Source organism: Pelecanus crispus, chromosome 8 (assembly GCF_030463565.1).
Source record: "Pelecanus crispus isolate bPelCri1 chromosome 8, bPelCri1.pri, whole genome shotgun sequence".
NCBI lineage: Eukaryota > Metazoa > Chordata > Aves > Pelecaniformes > Pelecanidae > Pelecanus > Pelecanus crispus.
Window position 1 is genome coordinate 43,390,651 of NC_134650.1, and position 26,304 is coordinate 43,416,954.

Consider the following 26,304-nt stretch of genomic DNA (forward strand, 5'->3'; position numbering starts at 1 on the left):
CACTTGGTAAGGTTCCGTGTTTTGTGAACTGCAGAATCTTGGTGAGAGCAGCAGAGTGACTGTGTGTCCTCAGCTATGCTTGCCGTTAGCTTTGGATCTCGGATGCATTATACAGCACTAATTAGTATTAAAAAACAAAACAAAAAACCACAAACAAACCTTATAAGAAAAACCTGTAATATTTCATAGGGTATTTCTAAGAATTTTGTAAAGTATAGAGTTCTTCAGCATGGAGTTAGTTTTGTCTCGTGCACTCCAGTGAATCTGGGTTCTAGGGAGAGGGCAGGACTCCTGTTAACACTATGAGAGATGACTTCTACTGCTGCTGTTTGCCAATTCTGTAAACCCCAGCTGAAATTCTGCTAAAACCCCTTGATCTCAAAACTTTGAGATCCTGCATTCTATAAGATTTTTCTGTTAGGATCAAAACATGAGCACAGAGGAATCTGTACCTGGGTAGCACTGGATGTTAGCAGGATGTGCACGAGCCTGGCCAGCTGAGCAAGTTAGATCAGAAGTGCAGCTTTTGCCACATGAATGTCTGTTTTCTGGGCAGTGATCTGGCTGGGCTTGGTTCTGGCGACGTGGTGAAATGCCAGGGCTGGAACACAGTGCAGAAACCAGGGTACCTGATTTTGGGCCTTAGCATCTGATTCACTGGGGGTTGGATTTTCCTGGGCTTGATTCGATTGCTCGTGGGAATTGGGGAAACGAAGACTCATGTCATCTTGTGAAATTCTCAGGTTTCACATATGGTTTAAATGATATAACTAGAGCATTTTGGGGCCATTCAGGAGGAAAAGGAAGATGTAGGAGTCTGTACCTCTTATTTTCCATAATGCAGTTGAATGTGGCTATACTAGATTTACTCTACTTTCATATTTACATAACTCAGAGGGATGTCTTTTAGCCTCTTGAATTCTGTCTGTAGTCTGAATTCACACCTTTGATGCTTTTCTTTGTGGAGAGCATTAGACGTGGTTACAGCTCGACAAAAGTGTCGGCCTCTGATTAGTCACATAGAGCATCACCTGAGTCATCTCCATCCTCAGCCCGGTTCATTCTCAGCCTTCTTAAAGCTGTGCGGATGGTTGAGCTGCTTACTTCTGTCTCTAAATAATGCCAGTGCGTATTAATGGATGTCATTAATTGATTAAAAAGGTTCATGAGACAACTAAGATCTCAAGGCATCCGAACATCAAGTAGATGTTCATAGAAGCTGCTCATCATCTGTGTCTGACTTGGGTTGCGTCTGAGTCATCTCTGGGAATGGTCTGATAACTTGCATCCAAAATTCCTGCAGAATTGTCATTTCAAAGGCATTTTAATTAGGTGTTGTGGAGAGCAATTGTGTGATGTAGATTATTAGGAAAAAATAAATTCCATAAAGCTTCGGTCACTGTGGGTTTTCTTTTTTCCCCTAGACCTTCAGCAACTGTGAACTGCATCAGGACACTCAGAACAGGTTTGAATGCTGTTAAGAGGACCAACGAAGTCAAGGGTAGCATTCATCCTGCAGTGATTAGTGAAATGTATGATTTGTGTGTGTGTGTGTATGCCTTAAACACCGTTTTGTTGGCAGTAAAAGTGTCATCTTCAGCTCTTCGCATCCAACATTTTAATGGTCTGACAGGGCTGTTTATGCTTTTGTGTCTGTTAAGGCTGATGGACAGTCCTCATGATGTGCCTTGTCAATAGCTCTGTGTATTTGTTGTGGCAGTGTTGAGAGCCTGTGGTACTTAGTTCTCAGGAAGGACAATACAGTTGCCATTCTTCTTTGTCCTAGTATGATTTTTTTCCTGCTAGGAAAACAGAATGCGTGCAGCATTAGTCAAGGACCGTAGTTTTTAATGCCTGAGAAGAAACATTGTGATTGTCTTGTCTGACATCTTCAAAACCTCATCCAGTGAGTTTTGCATTGACTTGTAATTTGCAGTTCATTAGCTTTTCATTCTGTTCGTGAAAGTGCGAGGGAATAGATGACAAGTTTAGGGGTTGAATCTCAGTTCTTTACTCATGTGATGAAGGTTGTTGCAACCACTGGTTGCTTGTCTCAAAATGCGTCTGCAGGATCTGGACTTCTAAATGAAGTGCACCAACAGTTTTCCTAATGACTTGTTTAAGCTGCTCTTAGTTACTGAAGGAGAGAGTTATGTCTCACTTTCTTCACATCAGTAAAGCCTAGTGCGGCCACTGAAATAATCAATTTGATGCTTCATGATGCAGCCTTTCTTCTTGAAAGTACCAAGGCTTGTATTCATCCTGAAGACAGTACTCTCTGTGCAATGTTGTTGAATCTTGTGTGCATCTGCAGCTGTATATTTAGTCGGATATAGTACTTCTACACTGACAACAATATATTTAATCTAATGCTAGATTACTGCCAGGATTACACGTGCGGGCCGTGCTTTAAGAAGTGCTGTTAGAATTCAGTGACATCTACAGTACATCTGCTGCCACTGAGGCATTGCTGCTGCATCGCTGCCTCTTGCAGGGGTCACAGCAGCAGGCCAGAACATCGTGTTTCCTGCTCTGTGTAATAAGCTCCCAAATGAATGATATATTGGAAAGTAACTGAAAATATTGATGAAAATATTAATAAAAATAAAAGAACAGAGGGGCTGATGACTAGGTATATCTTCCTTGTAACTGGGCGTGTAGAGACAGCGTGCTTAGGTGAGCTAAAAAAGAAAATGGGAGACAAGACAAGAATTTCGGAGGTGTGGTTTGTCTGGCGCTGGCGTTTGTGGCTGAGCTCGCAATGCTCTGATATGCACCAGATACGCTTATAGGCAGTTGCACCTTTGAAAATATGACGCTCTTTCTGCATGCCTAATCCTTGCATCACAGGAATGGCTCCGAATGTACAGTAAAGCCTTTGATCTGTACTTTGAGAGAGGTATTGGCAGAAAATTATTAGGATTGGCTGCGGAGGTGTTAGGACGTGTGTCAAACTGAAACTTTGTATCGGCACTTTGGATCTGAGTCTGATTTTTTTTTATTTTGCGAAGAACAGGATTTGAGGTTAAGGTTCTGAACTTAAATCTGAAGCAGAGAAGCATATTCCTTTGTTGTTCTCTGAACTTTTGAGTTGGGTTTAATGATCAAAAATCTTGCAAAATGTTGGAGTGTTTGGAAATAATCTGCTACAGTGTTTACAGCACTGAATCTGGTTTTAGTTTCTGTTACGGGTAAGAGCTGGTAATTTGCTGCAAGGAAACAAGAACGGAGTCTCATTCGGAATTCCAGGATATATATTTTTAAATTATGTATTTTTCAGAAACAGTAAGCAAAAAGGTCTTTCTCAGCAGGAGGCAGGCTAGCGAAAAAGGCAAAGGTTACTTTATTATGCAAGCTTTATATTCCTTTCCAATAATAACACTTCCCTAAAATGCCTTGATAAGGTCTAGCTGAAGCTCGCTGATCACCTGGGCCTTCTTCAGAGGTTAATGTGGATTCTGTGCCTTATTTTAAGATGCTTTATATTTAACCTGTTTCTTTGTCTCTGGGGAAATGATTGATAAATAATCTCTATATTAAGCATTCTTCTTTAAATGTTATCTGGGAAGATGTAAGTAGGAAAATGAAGCTGTTATTCTTGATGCTCAACCCTGCCTACGAATTCTGCTCTGGTTGCTTTTCTGATAAGCCAGATTTTTCTCGGTAGTTGTAAACGTGATAGTGCCATCAGATTCTGTTAATGCTGTAGTAACATGTAGCCAAAGCAATTAGAAGGGAGAAAGCTGATAGTATATAAGTAAGTTCGTATATACCTTTTGTTTAGTGAGAGTTGAGTTTAGCGAATACAAGGTTAAGAAACCGAAAGATGAGTAACAAATCCGTGCACCGTTGAGCGCAAGCGGCTGGTTGGACTTCAGGGCTGGGCTGTTGTGTCGTCGATCCTCTGCCGTGAGGGGAAGCGGGGCCGGTAACGCAGTGCAACGCAGAGCTGGCCGCAGCTGGAGGGGGCCTGACTCGTGGGTTCGAGGGAGCCGGACTCCTCCTCGCTCACCGTTATGACTCTGCTGTGCAGCGGCAGTGTCATACAGTGGCGTGGTGGTATTTGTGGATTTTAATTACATAGAGGAGGGCAGGAACGGTTATCCTTTTTTCCATTCCTGCCTTGGGTAAAACTGATGCAAGCAGAAGTGGGCAAAACCCGTGATGTGTGTTCAGGTATAGAGTTCAAACATACGTCTAATTTGGGAGCTTTTGTATTCTGCTAAAACCAAAATGCCATAGAGGGGAAGCAACTTTGTGTTTTCATTGATGTTTGGAGTCCATGTCATAACACTCAGCGGTAGTTGTAAGTCCGTGGTGGTTTGGATTCAGATTTACCATTAAACGTTAATGTACTTGGCTAGTGTTGGCTTTCTGATAGCTTTCTGTTGGAAAATCTGTGGCTAGCTTAACTTGGGGCAAACAGTTCACTGACCATTCAGCTTTCCTTGGTAGAAATTTCTTGGACTAATACTAATAACTGTTTGGTTGTTGAGGTCAAAGTTCTGAAATAGTACGCTTCTCTCGCCCTTTCCTCCCTGAGTGGAAAACCCAGTCTACAAAGTTTGCAATATTTGAGGTTTTATAGAAATGAGCTATTTCCTTTAGAGATAGTAAATAAATTAATACAATAATCTTGACAGAGGACAAGGATGTTGCTGTATAATTATGCACAGGAAAGCTGACTTGACAATGTAACTGAGCTTGAAAACCAAAATGTAATTGCTAAGGATGGGAGTGAAACCTGCAGCCATTGTGCTGACACAACTTGAAGGTCTAGCTTGTCTAAAAGGCTGGAATTATTTTAAAGCAGATTTTGATAGGGAAAGTGGAAGGGAGGGGAGTCAACCTAGTCTAGTATGTGAAGCTGTTTTGTTGGGAGGGTGTTTTTTCAGTGAACGTATATGACACTCAAATGATACTGTATAAGCCATCTCTATGTTGATAGGTGGTGTGCTACATCATTTTTCCCTTTAAGCAGTAGCACTGTGGCCATCTTTATGGTATGAGAATATAAGTAAGGCCAAGTAAATAGGCAGAGGAAATCCAGGAAGCCATCTGATTTTTCCCACAGTCTGAGAAGCACTTGTGTTGCTTCTTACCTTCAGATGTGCCTCACTAGCTGCTGGCTGGACAAGTAGCTGTTTTTTTTCCAAAATTGCATCACCTAGAGACACATCTGCATGGTCTGGTGTGTTGTGTTGTGCGAGCCCCTGCCTGGTCTCTCGAAACAGTAGCAGGGAGGGCATGTACCTCTGTTTCGTTGCCCATATGTGAGCCCTGTATCAGAGGATACACAGGAAATAAGTGATTGTGTCTTGTTGAGGGCTGAATCATCCAGTTGGAACAGAAAATGCTATTGGAGGACTAAGGTGGTTTAGTTTTCCAAAAAACAGTGTGAGAGAGAAGAGCAATGTGTGATACATTAGCATCTGATAAAAAAAGGTTTCTCTGGAAACCCACTTCTTTGGAGCCGCATGCGGTGTGATCCCTGGGGGGGACTATTGCAATTCCTTGCAGTTCTTCTCCAGCCTTTCAGGAGCCGCCCAGATTAAAGGGTTTGCCAGTTTCACAGTGCCTGATTGTAGGGTTGCTCTTTGTTCTGCTTTTCAGAGTGCGTATGTTGAGATGGTGATGATAACGACACCTTTCATAAGCAGGTGCCCATGCTTCACTTTAGGCACTCTTGTTTAGCTGTCTTGAAAAATAACTTGCTAGGCTAATAAATGTTGTATTGAAACAAAAAGTTTGCTAGTTGGGTATGCCAGTTTCATACCACTTCATTCTCCGTGAGTACAACGCCTTTATGATGTTAGCTAAATATTTAATTTAAATTTTTCTTTTTTTTAAATTAAAGAGTGTCACTTCAGATACTTCATTGCATCCTTTCGCATAGTAAGGGAGCTTACGAAGGTAATTTAGGTTCTAACTGGTGCTCTGTGTCCTCTCCATTATGCATTTACCAGTCAACTGACGCTTTTCTCAAATATTTACTCTGATATTTCACTGCACTTGCCCTCTCCTTCTCTGTTCCCTCACCATCTCCTTTCCACAGAGGTATTGCACCTACTTCAGTTACCCTCTATTTAAATAGCAACACTCCCTTCCCGTACAAACAGCCAGTCAGTCATTAAACAATGAGGAAGACCAACGGTGGAGGAGGTTATGGGTGGGGGCCAGGAGTGTGCAAGTGTAATTTTGCAGAAGACTTCCTGCTGAAGAGAAGAAAAGGACGCTTTCCGTTAGTGTCAGGGTGTTACTCTGTAGTGCTGAGAGAGACACAAAATCAAGAGGAAATCACTGCTGCAGACATGAGAGCTGGATCTCACTTAAAATTATGTAGAGCTGTCCAAATTATTATTGAAGGTAAGACATGTGAAACAAAACACTGGCACTTTAACCATGTTTTCCCACCTCATCCTGTAGCAGAAGGTGATTCCAAGTGGCTGTGACTCATCCTCAGGAGGTCCCTGGTTTTTTCGCCTAATAACAGCAAGAGTTCAGTGAGAGATCATCCTTAACAGAATATCTGTAGCTTTTTTGAAGGCTCTGCTACATGTCCTTTCTCATATGTAATGTAAAGCAGAGGCCTGTATTAATATTTTGCTGGGAACTCAAGACCTGATCATTTTTTCTCCAAAAAAGATCGGAATAGGGCATTCCCTGTTGGGAGCTCAGAAGCGTAGTTGGGTTACAGCACTCCCTGTCCTGTGCTTGTTTCTGAGATTGAGATTGGATGTGGTGTCCTGGAAACTGCAGAGTTAAAAGCGCATTAGAAAGAAAAGGAAAAAAAATGTTAATGGAAACCATTTGACTACTACAGTGTCTAAGGGTTTTGTGGCTCTACAGATAAAAGGCATGGACATAAGTAGTGTTGGAGAATGCTTGTTTAAATAAAGAACAAGAACTTAATATATTAGCACATTTATGCGATGTTTAGTTTTGCAACAATTTAATGTCTAGAACTTGTAAATCAAGTGTAGTAAGAAATGAACTGGGGTGTGCATTAAGAAGGTGGTGAGGACTGTCAGGATTGCGGAGTCCATGAGTCAAATTCTACATTTCTAATGGGACATGGGATCCTGGATAGCTCAGCTTCTTACCAATTCAGTATTTTATACCTGGATCACCTTTCAGGTTAGACTTCACATGCACAGGTGATAGAGGCAAATGTATTACTTCCCTTGCAGCTGCCTTCAGGCTTTTCAGTTTGTAAAACCCTAAAATTTTCTATGGGAGGTGCAGATCCTTGCACAGCGGATGTGACCCTACTGATAACAAATGCGGTTTCCTTCTTCACCTTTTGTTGACCTACTAGAGAGATAATGAACCACAGGCCTTTGGAGATCTGTAAACCAGAAGTAAAAGCCACTGTAAGTGCAAGGACAGTATGCAATAGAAACACACTATTGCCATTACTTAAACCAGTTCTGAAAAACACAACTGAACAGAGATCTGTTTGTGGTACATGTCAGTTTGGCCACGTTTCCAGTTATTTAACAGACTGACTATTTTCTGGGTGCCAACTTTGTATTTGAAATCAGCTGATGATCTTTCATTTCCAGGTCTCAGGGCTGCTCCTGGTTAAAGTAGTCATTAAAGAGTGGCATTTTAGTTTAGCATACATTGTGTCTGTCTTGGTCTGAAATCCTTACACCCAACCCTTTCTCCTCGCTCTGGTTTATCAGCATTTGATAAATTTCATGGTGTGTGACACAGCTGATTTATTGAAAGAGAACTGAAAATAGAGAGCAGCCTCAACTCAAACAGTTTGTGGATTCGTTTTGTTTTCTGTCACATCACTGTTGCTATGGTGACTTAGCAAAGATCTGTTTAGCAGTCACTGGATGTCTCATGTTCTGGGCAAAAGTTAGGGAATTTCCAATATTCCTCTAACAGTTGTTTTACGGAAGTACGTGCATGTATAGTCTTCTGCAATAAGTCCTTGCTCCTCTTGTCACTTACTGCTTCTTCTGTGAGCAGGTGTGTACCTGCTGTATTTTGGCTCGTGGTATCCCTTCCTTCCTGAAATAATTTCAAGGAAGGTGGATAAACAACCTACCCGTCTCGTCAAGGTTATCGGTTATTTCCTCCCAAGGAGGGATGTCATGGAGTGCAGTGGTAAGTGCAGAGGGATGGAGAACATGACCCCTGCTAAGGAATGCTCCTTCTTATGAATCAGTTATGCAGTTTTGGAGGAGGAGGAGGATGTGTTTGGAGCTGATTCACATGGCTGGAGTCAGGAAGTCTGAGCTCTTTTCCCACATCTCTCAGGCTTCTCATGTCACTGAAGGCATGATCAAGAGCATGATGCAGCTACAACCTTAAATGAGATTTTCTTCTTGTAGGTTGGTATGTGGGGGAGAGTAATTCTCTCCAAGTTCCCTATGTTCATTGGGAGGGGTTGGAGGCTGCAGCGCACGCTTGGAGAATTGCTGCTCCAAGCAGAGGCACTCCACCTGGCAGGCGAGTCGGGCCGGTGTCTGTGGAAGTCTGACTGTGTCTGGCAGGTTGCGTCAAACACAGCTCCCTCCTCTTCCTCCTCCTCATCGCTGGCCTGGGAGCAGCCTTCCCGCCCATGGGCGGTGATCTGGCGGATTTGGCCACCATCTCAGTGGCAAGCGGTGGCCAGCCTCTAGCTCTGCAGTGGGGCAGGTGCACCTTGCAGCACATTCTCATCCCTGTTAGCAGAGGTTTGAAAGCAGGAGGTAGGTTTCTTATATAGGCTTGACCTCACAGAGGGCTTTTTGAACACCAGCACCATGTCCAATTAAGCGTTCAGCACTGCTGGAAGTCCTGGTGGAGTTCCCTTTGTCATGCTGAGCTAGCCAGGGAGAAAGGGTTCATTTCTAATGGGCTACTTAGACAGGGTCAGCTTGGTGATGGACATATTCAGAAAGTCTTCAAGATATGTGTCTTACTTTACTCCCAGAAATTCAGATAGTTCTGTTGGTAAAATAAACTGAACACATTCATAAGTGCTCGTTCAGCTAGGTTTGCAGTAAAAGAGGAAGATCTCCTCATTTTTAAAAAAGTCATTCTATATGCATTTCAGCTAACATCATTAATAAATTTTTTTCCTGCTTATTTGACTCTACTGTCACGGTACATATCCTGTAATATGACCTTATTTTCCCTTCTTCTTAATGATGAACTTCTGTTCTGTGCTTTAAACTTATTTAAGATCTGAATTAATTTGAAGTTTTTCCCTCTGCTGGTGTCTGCTGGGCCGATTTTGCAGATTTTGTAGCTCATATGTCTTAATGTTGAGGCCAGTTTTTTCTTGTCAGCTCTTTGATGAGCAGTTTTGCCCTGTCCATTTTCTATAGCTCCACAGGATACTGCAGATTGGAAGGCTTTTTTTCTGCATGGTCTGGGGTAATCTGTTTCTTGCTGACAGCTCTTACATTTTTATCAGTTTTGTAAGGTTAATTAATGCAACAGCCTCCAGACCCAGTTGTCTTAAATATTTAGAGGAGAGGAAGAGATTTATGCACTTTTTGCTGCAAAGCTAGGTTTTGTTGAATTTCTGTTGTATTTCTGAGTTAGATTCCCAGCTGGTATAAATCAGGGAAGTTCCACGGAAGTCTTTTGGATGATCAGTTCAGCTAAGGATCTGGCCTTTTATGATGAAATAGTGTCACTTACTGAAGCTGAGCTGGTTTGCACTGAGCATGTGACAGTTGCTGCCGTATTTCTGTGTAGAGAAATACGGGATATATTTCTACTATCTTTTATCTTTGTGTAGCTATAAAGACAGACAGGTGTGTGTGTGTACATTTATACACACACACACAGAGGGATGTTTATACACACAGTCACCCACACACAAATAAACGTGGTAGGAAACCCCTCCCTCTTTTTCCTATCGTTAATTATGCACTAGTACACTCTGGGCTTCAGCTGGCATGGGTGGGTAGAGCCTCATTGAAGATTTGGGCCACTGTGTCTGAATTTGTTTCCATGTATCAAAAAGTTCCAAAACGAACCAACCAAAACCCACCAAGGATCACTACCAAACTTGGAGACACTTGGGAACAAAGCAGTTCCAAGCAGAAATAATTTAGGTTTGCCGCACTGAGAGGTCCGTTCCCCACAGGTCCCTGGATTAAGCACCCTTTTCACCCTGTGTAGTCCTACTGATGCACAGAGCAAGTGAGGTGTCGTCTTATGGTCCAACACATGAAACCTCCTGCTTTTTGGGACAAGTGGGAAGGGAATGGTGATGATGGGCAGGCCGGGGGTCTGGGAAGTGTGATGGATTAGATGAGCATGTTGTTCCAAGGAAGCCCAGAAATCCCTTTGTGCAGCTTTGGGGCAGAGTTGGGTGTCTCCCCACTGTTAGTCTTTCTGTCTGTTTTCTTACCACGTTAATCTCCGTCAGATTAACATTGACTTTAAACTCTTTCAAGTCATTATGACAAGTGAGCACGGCAGTAAATTCTTCCATATCAAGAGTGAGACAAATTGTACTGCGCTGCATATTATGGCGTAGTACTACTAATTGCTTAACTTGATAAATGTCTTCTGATAGGTTATATAGTTAATGAACAAAGATGTTAATTGCTCTTATCTGAAATAGCTACATTTGCAGGGGCGTTCTCTGGAGCCATGGATGTCTCCTAACAGAGATTTATTTCAAGTCGTCCATTGTTTTCAGCAGTTTCAGAGTCCATTACCCTTCAGTGTGCCAACTGAATAGTCTCCACCCCCATCGAAGTTTTGAGAGCAATCAACTCTTCCTGCATGTTATTCAGCAGGACTGAATCTTATTTGCCTATGGAAAACTTACATGTAATACAGTATGCTCATTATTCTGGGCTACAGCAGCGTGGCTCATTCTTAAGAGCAGCAAGGAGAGAAATAAGCACCTGACAGTGGAAGAGCAAGGGTCTGGAATAGCCCCATTTCCCCCACCATCTGGAGTACTTAATTGGGAAAATCATTCTTCATTGTTGTTGTGTTGGTGGGAGTTGTCAGTCTAAATATGTTTTAATGCAAATAACCATCTCTATTTGTAGAATAAATCTTTTCTAGATGCTTTCTTTGGAAAACATGCAGCTGAAGATTTAGTACATTATTATATGAGTAAGTGCACACAAGCCTCATATTAACAATGGACGTCATGTTTATTCTTTCCCTTTTAGAATTTCCCATGGAAACAAGTGGGCAGATTTTTGCATTACTGAGTAGTCTGCTGCTGCCGACTTTTCCCAGAAACGCTAAAACTAGCCCTATATGTGAGCTTCCATGTTCTTCCAGTTTTGGGAGCACTGGATTCCCCTAAGATTTGATTTATAGTAGGTTTTGGTGTGTGGCTGTTCTGGTACAAAGTTGTTTCAAAGCTGTATGATTAATAAATCTTTATGGAACTGAAAAAAGACAAAGTTCTCACTGAGGTTAAAACATACCTGATTTCCCAACGGAGAAGTTGCATATTTCCTTAGGAGGCTAAAGGCTAATGTGAAGAGCAAATTGTTTCCTTGACTTGGGGTTTTTGTTTGTTATAATAAATTTCATTTTCATTTATGAGTCTCTTACAATTTTTCAGAACATGTTCAACAGCAAACAGCCAGAAGTTAAAACTGTAACTGTAAATCTGTAAGCGGACATATGTAGATTCTCTGGCCAAAGTTTTCTAAGTCAGGATTAATTTTGTAGAGTGAATGAGAAAAATGCATTATCCTGCTTCGTTTGATAGATTTCAGACTTTGCCAAGAAATATAAATCTCCTTTCAAAAATGACAGCTATAAAAATAAGAATTACTGTTTTCTTAAATAAAGGCATTTCCAACTGAACTTGATGTATTACTACTCAAAGATGCTGTGGCTTTAGACTGTCTCATACCAATAATTAGACTGAAATGTTCAGGTCCTCACTGCTCACTCCCATCCTATATGGGATATGCTGCCCCCTAAGTTATGTTAACATACTAGTTTCTGTTTCACGTTAGAAATGGGGCCGAAGGAGCTAAAAAGTAATCTGGCAAAAGCTGGAGGGGTTCCCTGATCTGCCTGACGCCACAGCCGGACAAATATTTGCATGGGCAGAGGCAAAGTGGGAAGATGGAGGTGGGAATGCTTCTTAAGACTAGTGGTGCCAGCTGCTTCGTGGTGACCCACTGAGGATCGGTGTCATCTTAGGTATTTTCAAATCTCTGAATCCACATTTCTGGTCTTGCGTGTTGTTCTAATTTGAATTTCCCATGGAGCGACCTGGGGGTGAGGATGCAGCTTCTGGCGGTGTGTGAAAGCAAGACCAGCTGGAACATGAGAACGTGCAACACTTGCGCTGCTTATTTATTGACCACAATGATTCACCGTGATCGACGTTCGCATGCCTGAATGTCAAAATAGCCTGTGTTTTAAGAGGAACCAGTGACTCAAGCCATGGTTTTACCTCAGGCCATTTCCTGATACACGGCTGAACTGTGCTCGGTCTTGTGAAAACACAAGCAGGGAACACCGCTCTGTCCCCGCATCTGTGAGTGTGCAGGGATTAGGGAAAGGACACCTTTGTGTGGGGCTGACCTTTGCCTCATTAGTGCCATGGTCTCTCTGTGAGGAGCACCATAGCATTCTGAGGTCCGGGAAGCCTCGGGTCCTAGGACAGCTCTGGTTAGTGCTGCTTCAGAGCATTTCTGCACAGCCCTAGTGCGTGAGCGTGGTCTTCAGCGTTTGACGGCATCTAGAAGCACAGTTTCAGGGAGCTCTACGCAGCAATAAATCACTTGGCTTTAGACTCATTGCAAAACAGAGGTGAAGCTGCCTATAGCTGGTGTTTTCAGAACTGAAAATATTTCACTTCCTAGAACATGGTGTTTTTAATGAAAACAGAAACAACGCACATAACGTTGCTTATAGGGATTAAAGTAGATTTGGTTATTAATTTTTTGAGTAAGATAGCAAACAACTGTAGTAAAGGTACAGCGTGTGAGGTATGGCTGGATAGAAGATATGGAAGTGGGATCATATGAGTGCTATGTAAACTACCTCATTGGCATTACACTTCCATTTGGAGAGATTAACCATCTGTGTAATTCCATGTTATGGTTTAGGTAGTCTTCCCATCCTCTGCAGACTGCAGAACTCGGTGTTCCTCCATTCTCTTTAATGAAAAGGACTGTCCTATGAGAAGAAGATACGCCTGAGATGAAATCGCTTGTGTATGGCTACAGAGCTGTGACTGAACCAGATCAGTTACCTCTAATGCTGTTTAAATGGATGGTTTAAGGTATAGAAGAGGTTTCTCTTGGGAACGGATTCTGTGAGAATTCTTCAAATCCTCTTTGAAGTTAATGGAGGGTATTAAGGGCAGTCAGCACCTTCTTAAGAGAGAAATTTAAATTGCTTTGATTAATTTCATTTTATATTTGCGTCGGCTGGTTCTGGATTTCTCCCTTCTCCAGTCTTTCAGAGCATGTTTTTGATAACTTTGCCTCCTGAGCATACTAGATTTTATGCTGGCTGTTTTCATATTTTCCCTGAGTGTTGTAATGCTGATTACCGAAGGATCTTGGGCCTTTGGCTTCCTGTGAGAACGAGATAATTACTCTCCAGTAGGCAACGCATGACGTACAGTATCAGCGTTAAGCCACTGGGATTCCAGTCACTACTGTAGAACAATATTGTGGGTAAATGAATAAGCAGAAGTTTATCATACTTCCTGCATAACAAGGTTTTCGTTAAAGAGACAGTGAAAATTGTTTTCAGCGAGGGCTAGTGTAAAATGAACGCTGCCGCAACAAATGTTACTGAAGAATATATTAAAGTTCAGTTCCCTGGCTTGCTGGGTTTTTCTTGCTGAAAAGGCCGCTGATCTGTAGCAGCAAAGGTGGATGAGAGGGCCATCACTGCATTTTGGCAGATGATGTTTATGGCCTTATGCGCGTGTATGAAATGTATAACTTCAAAGTACAATTTCCAGATGCACCACCTACTTAACTTATGGAAGAAAGTTGTACCAATAAGAAGTAGAGACGTTCCGAATGCAATTTGCTTACTTCACGCTCGCCCCCACGAATCCTGTGTTGTGATTTTAAGTTGGCCCTGTTTGACCCTGAAATAAATGTGGTTTCTCCCTTGCCTTCTTTATTTCAAGACTGTCAGTTAAAAATAACTTATGTATTGGGCGCAGTGGGAGTAAGTTTGCGAAGTTTAAGTTACATGCAAACCAGTAATAGTGAAAAAATAATTCATAAACGTGATGAGCTCTGTTCTCCTGCAAGACATGGCTAACCCAAGGGTTTATCCACATGGTGGGATTAATCAGCATTTTGGCATGAAAATAGTTTCTCTGCCATAGCAATACCGATCAGTTTGCTTATGCTATAGGAAAGCGAAATAAATCTCACATCTTTGAGGACCTCTGTTAAATACTCAAATTACTTAAATAACATGAAGACTTGTATAAAGTACGGTGTATGTATGCATACTTGATAGATACACAGCTATATCTGTGTGTTTTTACTTATGTTTAGGACATAATTTTACGTGTGCTTGCATATATATACACATTTATATTTCAGCTTAACTCAGAGATAACTGTACTTCTGTGATGCCTAAGAATTATGGGGATACTAATAAGGAGTTTCATGTTTAACTTTGTTTCCGTGCTTCTGTCGATTTATGTTGTACATGTAATTGCAAAGCACAGTTACTTATTTATGTTTTAATTGTGACTTTCGCTTTAAACTGGGCATCAGCAGTTTGTGCAGGAAACCAGTACTTACATATAGGCCGAGATGAGTAGGTTGGTTACGCTGCTTTTGCTTGAGTCTAAAAGCTGAGGGCTGAATCTTTGGAGCCCCAAGAACCACTGCCAAATGTAGCAGTCTAGATTTTGATGATGTGCTTGATCAACCTTGCAGCCAGGGAGAACAACAAGAATGTGTGGAATAAAACTACCTCAATAGAGTACACTGCTGTTCTGCGTGTATGAATGAGATGCTTCTTCGTACATGGATAGCACATGCATGGCCAGACCCCTTCATAGCTCGGTTCAATGTGAGATTAGGTTCCATTGATTTGGGGTCCAGAACAAATGCAGTATGACACTTTTGTATTTCAGGCACCTAGGTCTGGCCTGGTTTTGGTTTTATGTGGGCGATCTTAACACTTGAACAAGTTGGATGAAGGTGGCTGGATGGGTCTCTCTGTTGATTGGCTTGTATAGGAATTTTGCTTTCCAGTTAGGTATTTTCCAGATATTTTCAACACCAAGAGTGATTTTGATAGTGCTGTTCTCTCTTCGAAGTTGTGAAACTTCTGGTGACTTAAGTAAACATTTTTCTTCCTCTTCTTTGTTTTCTTGCAGCCAACTGGGTACATGGAAAACTCCATTTCCTACAGTGCTATTGAAGATGTTCAACTGCTGTCCTGGGAGAATGCCCCTAAGTACTGTTTACAGCTCACAATCCCAGGGGGTACTGTCTTACTGCAGGTACAGTAAACACAGAAGTACAATTTTCTTTCTCTTTTACTATGAATCTCCTTCAACTTCTGTTTGCTGTGCATGAAATCTTAATTAGATGGACTCAGGAAGGTAGAGAACTTGGTGCTGACAGATTATCTAACCACCAGAAAATTTGCTCAGGCTGATAGCTCTGACACTCTTCATGTTGTTTGAAAATTTTGGGCCACAGTAATTAAACCCGCTTGCTGATTTTTTGCATCAAAATAGTGCTCTGTGGAAAGGTACATTGATGCAGGCCTGGAACAATTGTATTTTTAGATATAGTCCTATTCCTGCATGAAACAAGTTTAAAGTTTTATCCTTCAATTCGTATAGGAAACCCATAACTTGCACTGGAACGGACAGGTATCTTTTATTTTAAAAGATATTTGATCTTCACTGGAAGATTTCAGTATATTTGTGTGGATATCTACATATGCTAGTTCTCTAAGTGTTGTTTTCAAACAGAAGACACTGTGTTTATGTTATTCCAGATTTCTTCATCCACTTGTGAGGCTTTGTGGGACTCCTTAGGTCATTGCAATTTTTAGTGACAGAAAAGCACTCAACAGCACCGAGCTTTTGGAACTAGTTTAGAGTCGGAAAAGAAAAGCAACTGAAAAGCCACTTGCTTGGCCCCCAGAGAACTTTGAACAGTGATAACTCGAAAAAGACTGAATTGGCTCCAACTTAACTCTTACCGTAGTTCTTAACATCGCTTCAAAGACAATTTGTTACCTGTTACCCTTTGGGAATTTAATTTTTCAGTTGAATATATGGCCATGACTATTCTGTATGTGCATTTCCAGCAGGTAGGACTGTAAACACACTGGGTGAGCAATTTCTGCAGAAAATGTGAAGAAAAGATCTGTTTAAACTGTGGATAAAATTAAAAAGGATATTTTTTCTTGAAAAAGTATGAACAACTTCAAAGGATTGATCATAATAGAGCTTGTGTGTTTGGGTGTGTACACACACACACACATGCACTTTTTAACTGTACCACTTTTGCACAAAATGTAGTCCAGTAGATAAAAAGATGGAAATGTACCGAATGATACGCTAATGACTGTGATGACCATGTCTGCTGGATCGTTTGTCCAGGAGAATCATGCTATGCAGTGCACTGATCCATAGTGCACGGTCCAGCATTTAGAATAGAACAGACTATTCCAGATGGAAGGGACCTACAAGGATCATCTAGTCCAACTGCCTGACCCATTCGGGGCTGACCAAAAGTTAAAGCATGTTGTTAAGGGCATTGTCCAAATGGCTCTTAAACACTGACCGGCTTCGGCCATTGGCCACCTCTTTGGGAAGCCTGTTCCAGTGTTTGACCACCCTCTTGGTAAAGAAATGCTTCCTAATGTCCAGCCTAAACCTCCCCGGCACAGCTTTGAACCATTCCCATGCGTCCTATCACTGGATACCAGGGAGAAGAGCACAGCACCCTCCCTCTCCACATCCCCTCCTCAGGAAGCTGTGGAGAGCAATGAGGTCGCCCCTCGGCCTCCTTTTCTCCAAACTAGACAAACCCAAAGTCCTTAGCTGCTCCTTATAGGTCATTTCTTCCAGAAGGAATTTCATTATTTCTGGTGGTCAATTGTTTGCTGAAGCCCCTGTAGGTCCATAAAGTATGTGGCACCACCTGTATCCAGGGAGGGTTTAGTCAAAGCTCTTCTGAAATGGCTCTACCTGCAGATCGTGAGAAAAATAACCCAAGTGGTATCATTCAGTGACCCAAGGCTAGGTGCCAAGCTGGTCCATGTTTTCCGTACTATAGACTTCTGTAGAGATGTGGAACAGCAAAATTGACTCTTGAATTGGGAAGCCAATATGACTAACACTAGGTTGTGCTAATATTAGGTCCAGCTACGTCCAGCTCTCCTTTGCCTTCATTGCAGACAAGCTGATGGGTCTGTCCGTACGCAGAGCTGTTTACCAGCAGGTCAGAGGACACAGCACTTGACTTCAGCCCTTCGCACGGTTCCTGTGTTTGGGGTTCAGGATGGTTTTGGAATGTCATAAAAATATCATGAGGTTTTGATGATTTTCAATATAGCAAATACACTTTCACTCTGAAATGGTTAGAGGTGTACATGGAAACATTCATGGCCACATCCTTTCTTGAGTACATTTCTGGAGCTCCCTTTCATTTATTTCACTGGTGTAATCCTGGGGTTTTGTAGCCCTGTAAAAGGGGGCTGCAGCCATTCACCCATTTTAATCCGAAAATGGTGCAGCTAAGTGAGTTTGGGATGACCTGAGAATATCTAACTTTGTGGACTCTCCTGGTGCATAGGTGGCATTTGTGTGTCTTTTCACATGTCCTTGAAGCATAGGCATGTGTCCTACAGAGCATACATACATGCCTCTGTTCGGTGCCTAGCAAATTTCTGTGGCTCAAAATGACTTACCAATTTTAGGCGTTACTGGGGAGTGTAAGGAGTCTGAATTTCAGACAGGCAGACTGCTGCAGGCCCACCTAAGTCCCGATTCTGTGGTTTGAAAAGCCTCTACTGTGGATGACACTGGGGAAGGCAGGAAGATGAGCCATGGTTTCCCAACAGCTAGATTAAGGTCCTCATTATTGATGAAATCTTCTTGCCTGATCTGTTAATTGAATTAATTAGAAAGAAACTCATTTGTCAAGTTGGAAGATTTTGATTTTTTTTCTTGTGATAATTTTGACTGTTTTTCCCATCAATTTCCTTAGTGGTGCTAGTATTTCTGTTTATATCTGTTTCAAGAGCTAGAATAGTTACATCTGCCTTTCCAAATTCTGTTTCTAAGTCTTTATTCTGTAGTTTATGGTAGCTGCCTTTACGGGCCTGCTTAATAGGAAACAAGATAAAGTTTGAACCCACAGCTCCCTGCTGAGTTTAAAGGAAATTGGTAGGGTGTGCAGAGTTTAATCTGGAGGAGCCTGCCATTTGTTTCTTTAAAAAAAACCCCAACAACCAAACACACAAATAATTAAGTTTGTGAGAAAATAATATCTTAGCGTGGATGCTTTGGTATTTTCTTCGGAAAGATCGGTGTCTTTATGTAACCTCATAGGAACTGATAAAGAAGTGGAATGAGCTAGGCTTCTGTGTATGTTTGTTGCTGACTGGCTGAGCAGACTGGATCAGATTACATTATAACTATCGGAATTTCAACATAATTGAATATACAAACTTTAAAAATGTTTTTAGTATGACTTGGTCCATGGTAGTGTCTCGATTCATCAAATGTGGCCAGATCGGAGGGAGTATAAAAATAGATTTCCCTTATACAGTTGTAATGTGGATGCACAAATCCAAAACAGTACTAAAAGTTATGTTAGTACACTTCAGAAATCAAGATGCAAAAACTGGATTTATCAAGTAGTTGAGTTCAGCAGAAATTCTCTAGTATACGTGACAAAGTCTAAGTATCCAAAAGAGACCACTGAGGTGCCGGGAAACAGAGATGCTGAGAAATTAGCCCTTGCGTACTTCAGTTATTTCCAGATTTCCAAGAGACTTCAATGCATTTATGGGAAATTGGGACTTCTGATCTGTTACAAAATCACTCTGCCCTGCTAGTCTGAGCAGCAGCAGGCTCAGGTGTAATAATCCAACTCTGGTATCAGGAAGTGTATGATAGCGGAACAAGTCAAACTAGTCCAAAACATGTTCCTAGTACTGTTTCTTCTGAAGTGTACCTTTGGTGAAATCTGTTGGGTTTTTTTTTTAATTCCCCCCAAAGACTTGATCTATATGAGGCTGATATATAGAAAAATGTTTAAATGAACTGTTTTGACTACCCTGCCCTGATTTATTTCATATTTCTGATTAATTTCAGTTTTATATTTTGATATGTGTTCTTGCATGTGCTGTATTGTAAATTCTTGTAATACTATGGGATGCTATTGACATCGTTTGACATGAAATGGAGCATTTTAGTAGTTCTGAATCACAGGCTTTCCCGATTTTTCATTTTCATTTAAAATTCCAACTTCTGCTTCACTGATTTGAAGCAGAAGCAAATTTTGGACAACTGGCGTTTCTGTCAGATGGAAATTCATTTCCAGCGATCCTTGTGGGAGGATGTCAGCATGTGGTGTTAGAGCATCCTTCGTGTATTTGTCTGTGTTAGGCATGACAAATGCCACAAGGGAGTCCGAGTCAATGTTGAAGTTCTCATCCCCCCAGTCTGCTGTCACCAAGGTCTATTTCTGGCTTATTATTGCACAGTAATGAGTCAGAGAAGGAAGAGTGCCATTACCTTTCCTTACATCATCCTGATGTCCTCCCATAGCAATACTGACCCATCCCAACCTATTTTAACACATGAAATCTGACAAGCAGTGCCCGAGGTGATGCAGCTCCTCTTAGGAAATCGGATCACGACAACAGGACGTGTCCACCTGGGTTTCAGAGGAGGATTTGGTTCTCAGGCAGCGAACAACTTAATCTGGGCTGGGATCGCATCGAAAAGTCGTCTCCGTGTGTGTGCTTCCCACTCAGTGTTTGTTGTATAAGCACAACTGTCTGAGCACAAGGCGTGTTTCACCACCCGGCATTTGGGGATTCTCATCATCCCTTGTGGGAGTCGTGGACAGTCAGGTTTCTAGGCATGCTGGTGGCTTGTGCTTTCTTTCCTCCTGCCAAATGATGTGGTCCCTGGTCCTTCTTCTGATGAGCAGCGATCGGCTCTCGCAGATTTTTTTTTCTTTCTATAATTGGGATAGCGGGTGTGAAAGAAGGTGTTGCTGAAGGTGGCTCGTAGGCCGTAAGCTCTTTAGACCAGGAAATAGGAGCTGAATTTAGCCTTTGAAGAAGCGTGAGCTCTTTAGTATCGTAATAGCTGGGCCTCCTTGAGCTGCGCTAAACTTCAGCTCTTCTGCTTTCCATTTGTAAAGCACAATGTGCCATTATGGTATTGTGTGGATGATTATGAAGAGGATGCTGCTACTGATAGTGAAATAACTGGAATAACCTTTTGAAAGAGATCGAAAACAACTTGGAGTAGAATTTCACAAGCTGCTTAGTGCCAAATGTAGGAAGAGTCCCAGGAAAAAGGCTTTGGTATTTCAGTCATGACAGTACTGCCTGCTTTCCCATGGTGTCCTTTCTTTTGGATGGGTCCTAAATGCCTTAAAGCCACCACTTCCATCCCTACTGCTAGTGTTGTTTTATTCATTTCTTGGCAATCAAGTGTAATCAGAAGGAAAAACAAACAGAACAGGAAGCCTTGACAAGCACAAGTCACACATTCAGCTCGGTGCTTGAGCACACTGTTTTTGCCAGGGAGTCCCCATGGTAAATGTTTTAGTAACATTTTATTTTAGTCTCCTCAGAGAACCTGGCTTTTGTTTTAAGTGTGAGTCCAGCCAATGTTGCTGGTGCAGAGAGGTCATGCAAGAACCAGAATCCAGCAGAGACGGGGAATATTTTCAGGAGGAAAATAGCATTTCTAGCAATTACCAGCAACTCTGTACCTTGCGTTAAGCCAGAAGAGTGGCAGGTTTCACTTGCAGGCCTGCCCATGTTGTGGAGGTGCAGCCCTGGGATGTGCACCAGCAGTGTAAAGGTTTTGGACCGTCTGCATGCGGCAGCAGCGTGCGTGCCATGCGGGTTCGACTTCCTGCGGCCCTGAGCCGCTCTGCTCTGCTGTTCCTGTGGCTGATAATAAATTGGTGCAGAGAAGCCTGCAATATTTTATGAGTCCCAGTAATGAATATCAGCTGGAGGAAAGCATAACAAAACTCCATCCTGCTGACCAGAGAGCAATCAAGAGAAAGAGAAACATAGAATAAACCCAGGAAGAGTTAAAAACAGAATCTGCATCATCAAATCCCATTTATTGCCGTATCTTTTCAGATGGCAAAACCCCTTAGGAGGGTATGTATGAAGGATGCTGTGGTAAGGAAGAACCTGGGAACTTTTTGCTACGTGGACAAGCCTGTTGTTGCATTCTTCTGAGTAACACGTGCCAGTAAAAAGAGATGCCATAGTGCTAACTTACCGTTAAAGGAACTTGGTAGCATGGCATGTGCAGTGTGGTGGAAATGACAGATTTGTTGCTGTAGACATAGTGGTATCGGTGGAGCTGTGGGGATTTATATTAGCTAAAGGTCTTCACCATCATTTCTGGAGTGGTTGGTTTCTTGCAGAGTTTCAGGTGTTCTGTTTCTCAGCGGCACACACGTTCGTTCCTATTATGTCTCCTCCTCGCCTGGGTGGAAATTACTGCAGGGGCCGTAACGCTGGCATGAAACAGGTGTTTAGTTTCCTATTTTTGTGAGCAAAGAGAAAATCTGCTTTTAAAAAGTTCACTGCTTTTTAGTGAAAAAGTGTATTCCTACTCATTGATTAAGAAATGAAGTAGTTTGGGTGCAGAGAAAAGTACTTCCCTTTTTGAGCAGAGATGTGAATTTACTCACGTTGACCAAATCTCTGTATATGCAGGCATTTAATCTCTTGCACAGTTTTCCTCCCTGTGAGCAGTCTTCTTGAAGCTGATGAAATTAATCCGATGAGTAAAGTTGGTACTGCAGCTGATCCCAGGTGGCTTTTCCTCTCTGGCTGAACATTTACAACCCGAAAATTAGAATATAAAATCCTTCAGAACACAGTTCCAGGATCAACTAATCTTAAAAAAAAAAAAAAAAAAAGTACTACCTATAGTAGGCATTCTTGCAGTTGATATTCTTCTTCCTCATTGGATTAATAATAAATAAGCTAGAAGTAGTTTGAATCTTCTTGTACATTCTAAGAGTTTTACTGTCACATTTTCCTGTTTTCTAAAGTACTTTTCTACTATGTTGTGGTTGTGCAAAAACAACAGGAGGCCTTGATTCTGCAAGGAGCTCCAATCAGTTAGACCGTGTGGCACCCGGCACCCTGCTAAAGGCACTGCATTTGAGAACAAAATTCTTAGCAGAATTGGTGCCTAAACATACCAAACACACAGAGGGCCCAAACTAGTATTTTACATAGATAGGTTACAAAATCTCCATTGTACTTCATTCCTGTCTCATTGACTATTTGTAACAACAGCAGGCAAAACATTTCCAGATTCAAATTTTTTAAGTTGGAAAGGTAGCTGTAAGATTAGGGGTGTGGAACTGGATCCTCCATGTGGGCAAGGCTGAGAGTAAGAAAAACTTTTCCCTGTGCAGTCAGAATGCCTAAGGAAAGCCTGTTTTAAAGTCTTTTGTGTCTCATTTTCTCCTCTTCATTGTACCCTAGAGCAGAATAAATATAGTAGGTTATGCCCTCAGCTGGAGTGCAAAAATGTAGGTATCCATTCCCTGGGAGTGATGACTTCAGTGTGGAAGTGCTGGGCTTCAGGAATGCACGTCAGATAAAACTGTAAATGTGCGTGTGCTGCCCCTATAAATGACTTGTAATTCTCTCCACCGCTTTACACTTTGGTGCTCATTGCTCCAAACTTCAGAAATCTTATGCGCAATAACCTGCATGCTTGAGTAAGTCAGTGGGCGCAGAGGTGGCCATCGGCGGGACAGCTGTCTGGATGAGGACTGACAAGAGCCTGATGGCTTCTCTGTCAGCCCAGCATGCTATGAAGCTCCCAGTTCTTTTGGTAAGAACGAACTAGTCCCTGTAGTCCCTTTCTCAGTGTAAGCCTGAAAAAGAGGAGGGAGGAGCAAGGGATGCTGTGCAAGAGCGAGCTCTTTATTGTCCTCTGCAAAAGATCCAGCGTTTCCTGCACATCGCTGTGGCTTTGCAGCTTGCTGGAGTCAGGCAGGCGGAAGGGTGCACTGGAAGGATTAGCTTCTGCTGCCTGGGAGAAGTGGGGAATGCTGCTGTCAGGCAGCCCCATCCGGATAACGGTGGTTGGGTTAAATGCATTCCGTCTATCTGTGTTGAACACTGTGGAAAGAGTGCCGGTGAAATGACCGTTGACTTTCCAAGTTCCTCTTAACATTGAGTCCTGGTCATTAATAGAAGCGTGTGGATTCCCTAAAGGTTTGTCTTTCCACTTTTGTGTTCACTTTGTCGTCTTTGTTTTCCTTGGAAGTGGTCTTGAACGATAACATGAGCTCTGAGGGTTTCTAGCTTTAAAGTCATTCCAACTCCTAACCTAGATCCAGATGCAAGTTTTCTTGATCACTTCTCCTCTACAATAGCTAACACTACGTGTAGACAGTGCTTGGTCCCGCACTTGGGACCTGTCACTTTGCTAATTTTACTTTTTAAATGCTTTTTGTATATTGCTGCTGTCAAGTTAAACAAGTCATTCCTCTGCTGGTTTTGGTTTTGTCTTTTATAGCATTCTTTCTTTGTTTTCTCCTCCAGTGTTTGCAGTCCGTTTGTCTCTACCTCTGCCTGACGCTGTTGTCCTCATTAATAGTTTCTGTCATCCAGTTTATGTAAGGCTTCAGTTGGTTGCACAGTCTTATCTACACATAGTATTTTCTAATTATTTGTAGTGGTCTTACAATCTGTAGCTACTGACATCCCAAAAGTAGGAGAATAATTAACAGTTCTCAACAGTTCTTATCTAGGGCTTTAGCATTTGCTCTTACTTTGACTTCAGTGCGTGTTTTGATTCAAGTCAGGTACTGGTCAGACCAGGGACTAAAACAGGTTGACATTTTGCCTGTTTGAGAGAAGTACTTCATCTCCCTGGAATATTTTGGATTTTATCAATTTAAATAACAGTATCTTAGTTTGCATAGCTCCTATATACTCAATCTGCATAGGGGTTTTTTTAAGGAAGTAATGAATGTGTGACTTGCAATATTATTGGTGCTATTGCTTAGTATACATGCTCAAGCCTCCAAAACCTATCAGTTTTACTTGTGCTTTAAAGGGCTTTGATGTTAGCATTTGAAATGAGGGGTTTTTTTTCCCCCCCTCCATGAAACAGTTTTCTCCTTTTAAAAAGAAAAAGAAAAAAGGTTCAATTTGAAATTGAATCTTTCAAAGAAATCTGGTGGGTTTTTAAAGCATTTTGTCTGGACAAAGATAAGAAATATCTAAGCGTATTTACTTAATGCCTTTTTAATTACGTTAAAAATGTTCTTCAGGCTTTTTGTGGCAAATTATTTTTGACCTTTTTATTATATTAAAATATAGTATAAAGTATATTGAATTGAAATGCAGTTCTACAACATATATAGGTAAAAGGTCTATCTTATCATATGTTATAATGCACACATATACAGAAAATACTGTGTAAATAACAGAAAGAAAATCATTAAATATTGGCAAACCAAAATATCCCGAAGATCTGCACTCTAAAAGTTTTTACAATTTTTCATTGCATGCAAAGAAAAGAGAAAGAAAAAAAGAAAAGGAAGTTACGGGTTTTGTTTCCATTTGTAGCAAATTCATATTCTGATATGTCAGCATTCTTCATGAAATGGAGAGTTTGTTTTTGATAAACTCTGTGGTCAGTCAAGATTATTTATGATAGACCTCTAGGCAACAAAGCAGAATAAAGGTACTGGAGGAGTAATTGATTCTCATTAATATATAAATAAATAATATGTAATACATATGTAAAAGAGCATTACTCCATTTAATTCAGATAAATCAGTCCAAATTTATGTCACTAAGACATCAGTATCTGACTTCGAGATAAAACACAGTTTTGGTAATCATGCAACGTTTTTAATTCTAGTATTCTTGCCATTACCAGTGAACTGAAACAGTGTCAGGAAATAAAATTCATTCTGTGGTGTGGATTTTGAATACTTACCTGAAAAGGTGTCGGGGAGTGAAGTTTATTGAAGGATGCTTTAATTTGCAAGAAGCATGTGGTTTTTAGCTCATGAAGAGCATCACCTCCTTCCCCCCCCCCCCCCCCCCCCATGGATTTATGGGCTATACTGTAATTTTCACTGATTGTGTGAAACATTTTGAATTGTAAGTAAAAATTGCCCATTGGCAGCGATGAGATAAGAGTTGGAAAAGCCAAAGGGCATCTCTACCCACTCAAATATTTCAACCTTATGTCACCTTGTTAAGGCATGCATATTTACGTCACTGTAGATGCTTTTATATTTTTTGACACCGAGCCTTTTGACCTTTGGGAGTGTTGAACTATTCCTTTGTTGGCTACGAACCTGGCTTCACACTGAGAATTTCTGGCAGCTCTGCTTAATACGGACAAAAATGGGCGATCACTGGGAGTGATTATTGCAACATTTATGCCGTTGCTGCAAACAGTCTGTGCATGTATCTGCATGTCTGTGTGTGTTATGCTTTTCACTCTGTTATAATATCGCTGAAAGAGCTAAGACTTGAATTGCTTTGGGGCCAGCTGAGGAACATGACAAGAAGGGAAACTAGAGTATGGAAAAAACCCACCCCTCCTAGTAAAATGTCAGCCCGTCTTCTTACTCCGCTTCCGATGATTAATAGCAAAGGCAAATGTCCTACAGACACTAAAGGTCTGACCAAAACCTGATTGAAATCAGGGAGGATTTTTCAAAGTCTTTGGGTTGGACACCGTTTCATAGGAGGTTAATGTTTTGTAAGGGTTTGGATCAGTATTTTACATTTGCAGCAAGGTCTTTGTGTCACTGCTTTCTGTGAAAATAAACTGGTTATAATGTAAAGTTGTAGCTTTGAGCAAAGAGTTTCCCTCCCTCTGATGAGGCTGGGGGTGAAGTTAGCCAGGGTCATAAAGTTCAGAAGAATACAGTGGGTGCAGCCTTATTGGTTTTAGGGCACACATGGGTCATTTGCTTAGTTTTGGCTGGGTGATCTGAAACACTGGTAGAAACTAACAATTCTCTCTGTAACTTCTGTTTATTGCAGGCTGCAAACAGTTACCTGAGGGATCAGTGGTTCCATTCTTTGCAGTGGAAGGTAAGTTCTGCACCTCACTGTCTTCCTTGTCTGCCT

At 41.5% G+C, this 26,304-nt stretch overlaps 1 protein-coding gene across 2 annotated transcripts in view; it reads left to right on the forward strand.

The window, feature by feature from the left end:
- Positions 1-26,304, forward strand: part of CMIP (c-Maf inducing protein) — a 135,923-nt gene that overhangs the window by 56,190 nt on the left and 53,429 nt on the right. The window contains exons 1-3 of one of the 2 annotated variants that reach the window (XM_075714934.1): positions 10,143-10,160; positions 15,317-15,442; positions 26,218-26,268. In XM_075714934.1, coding sequence (XP_075571049.1) covers positions 10,143-10,160; positions 15,317-15,442; positions 26,218-26,268 — 195 coding nt within the window. Of the gene's footprint in view, positions 1-10,142; positions 10,161-15,316; positions 15,443-26,217; positions 26,269-26,304 lie in introns of those variants that run through there. The other variant, XM_075714933.1, reaches the window with a different exon arrangement.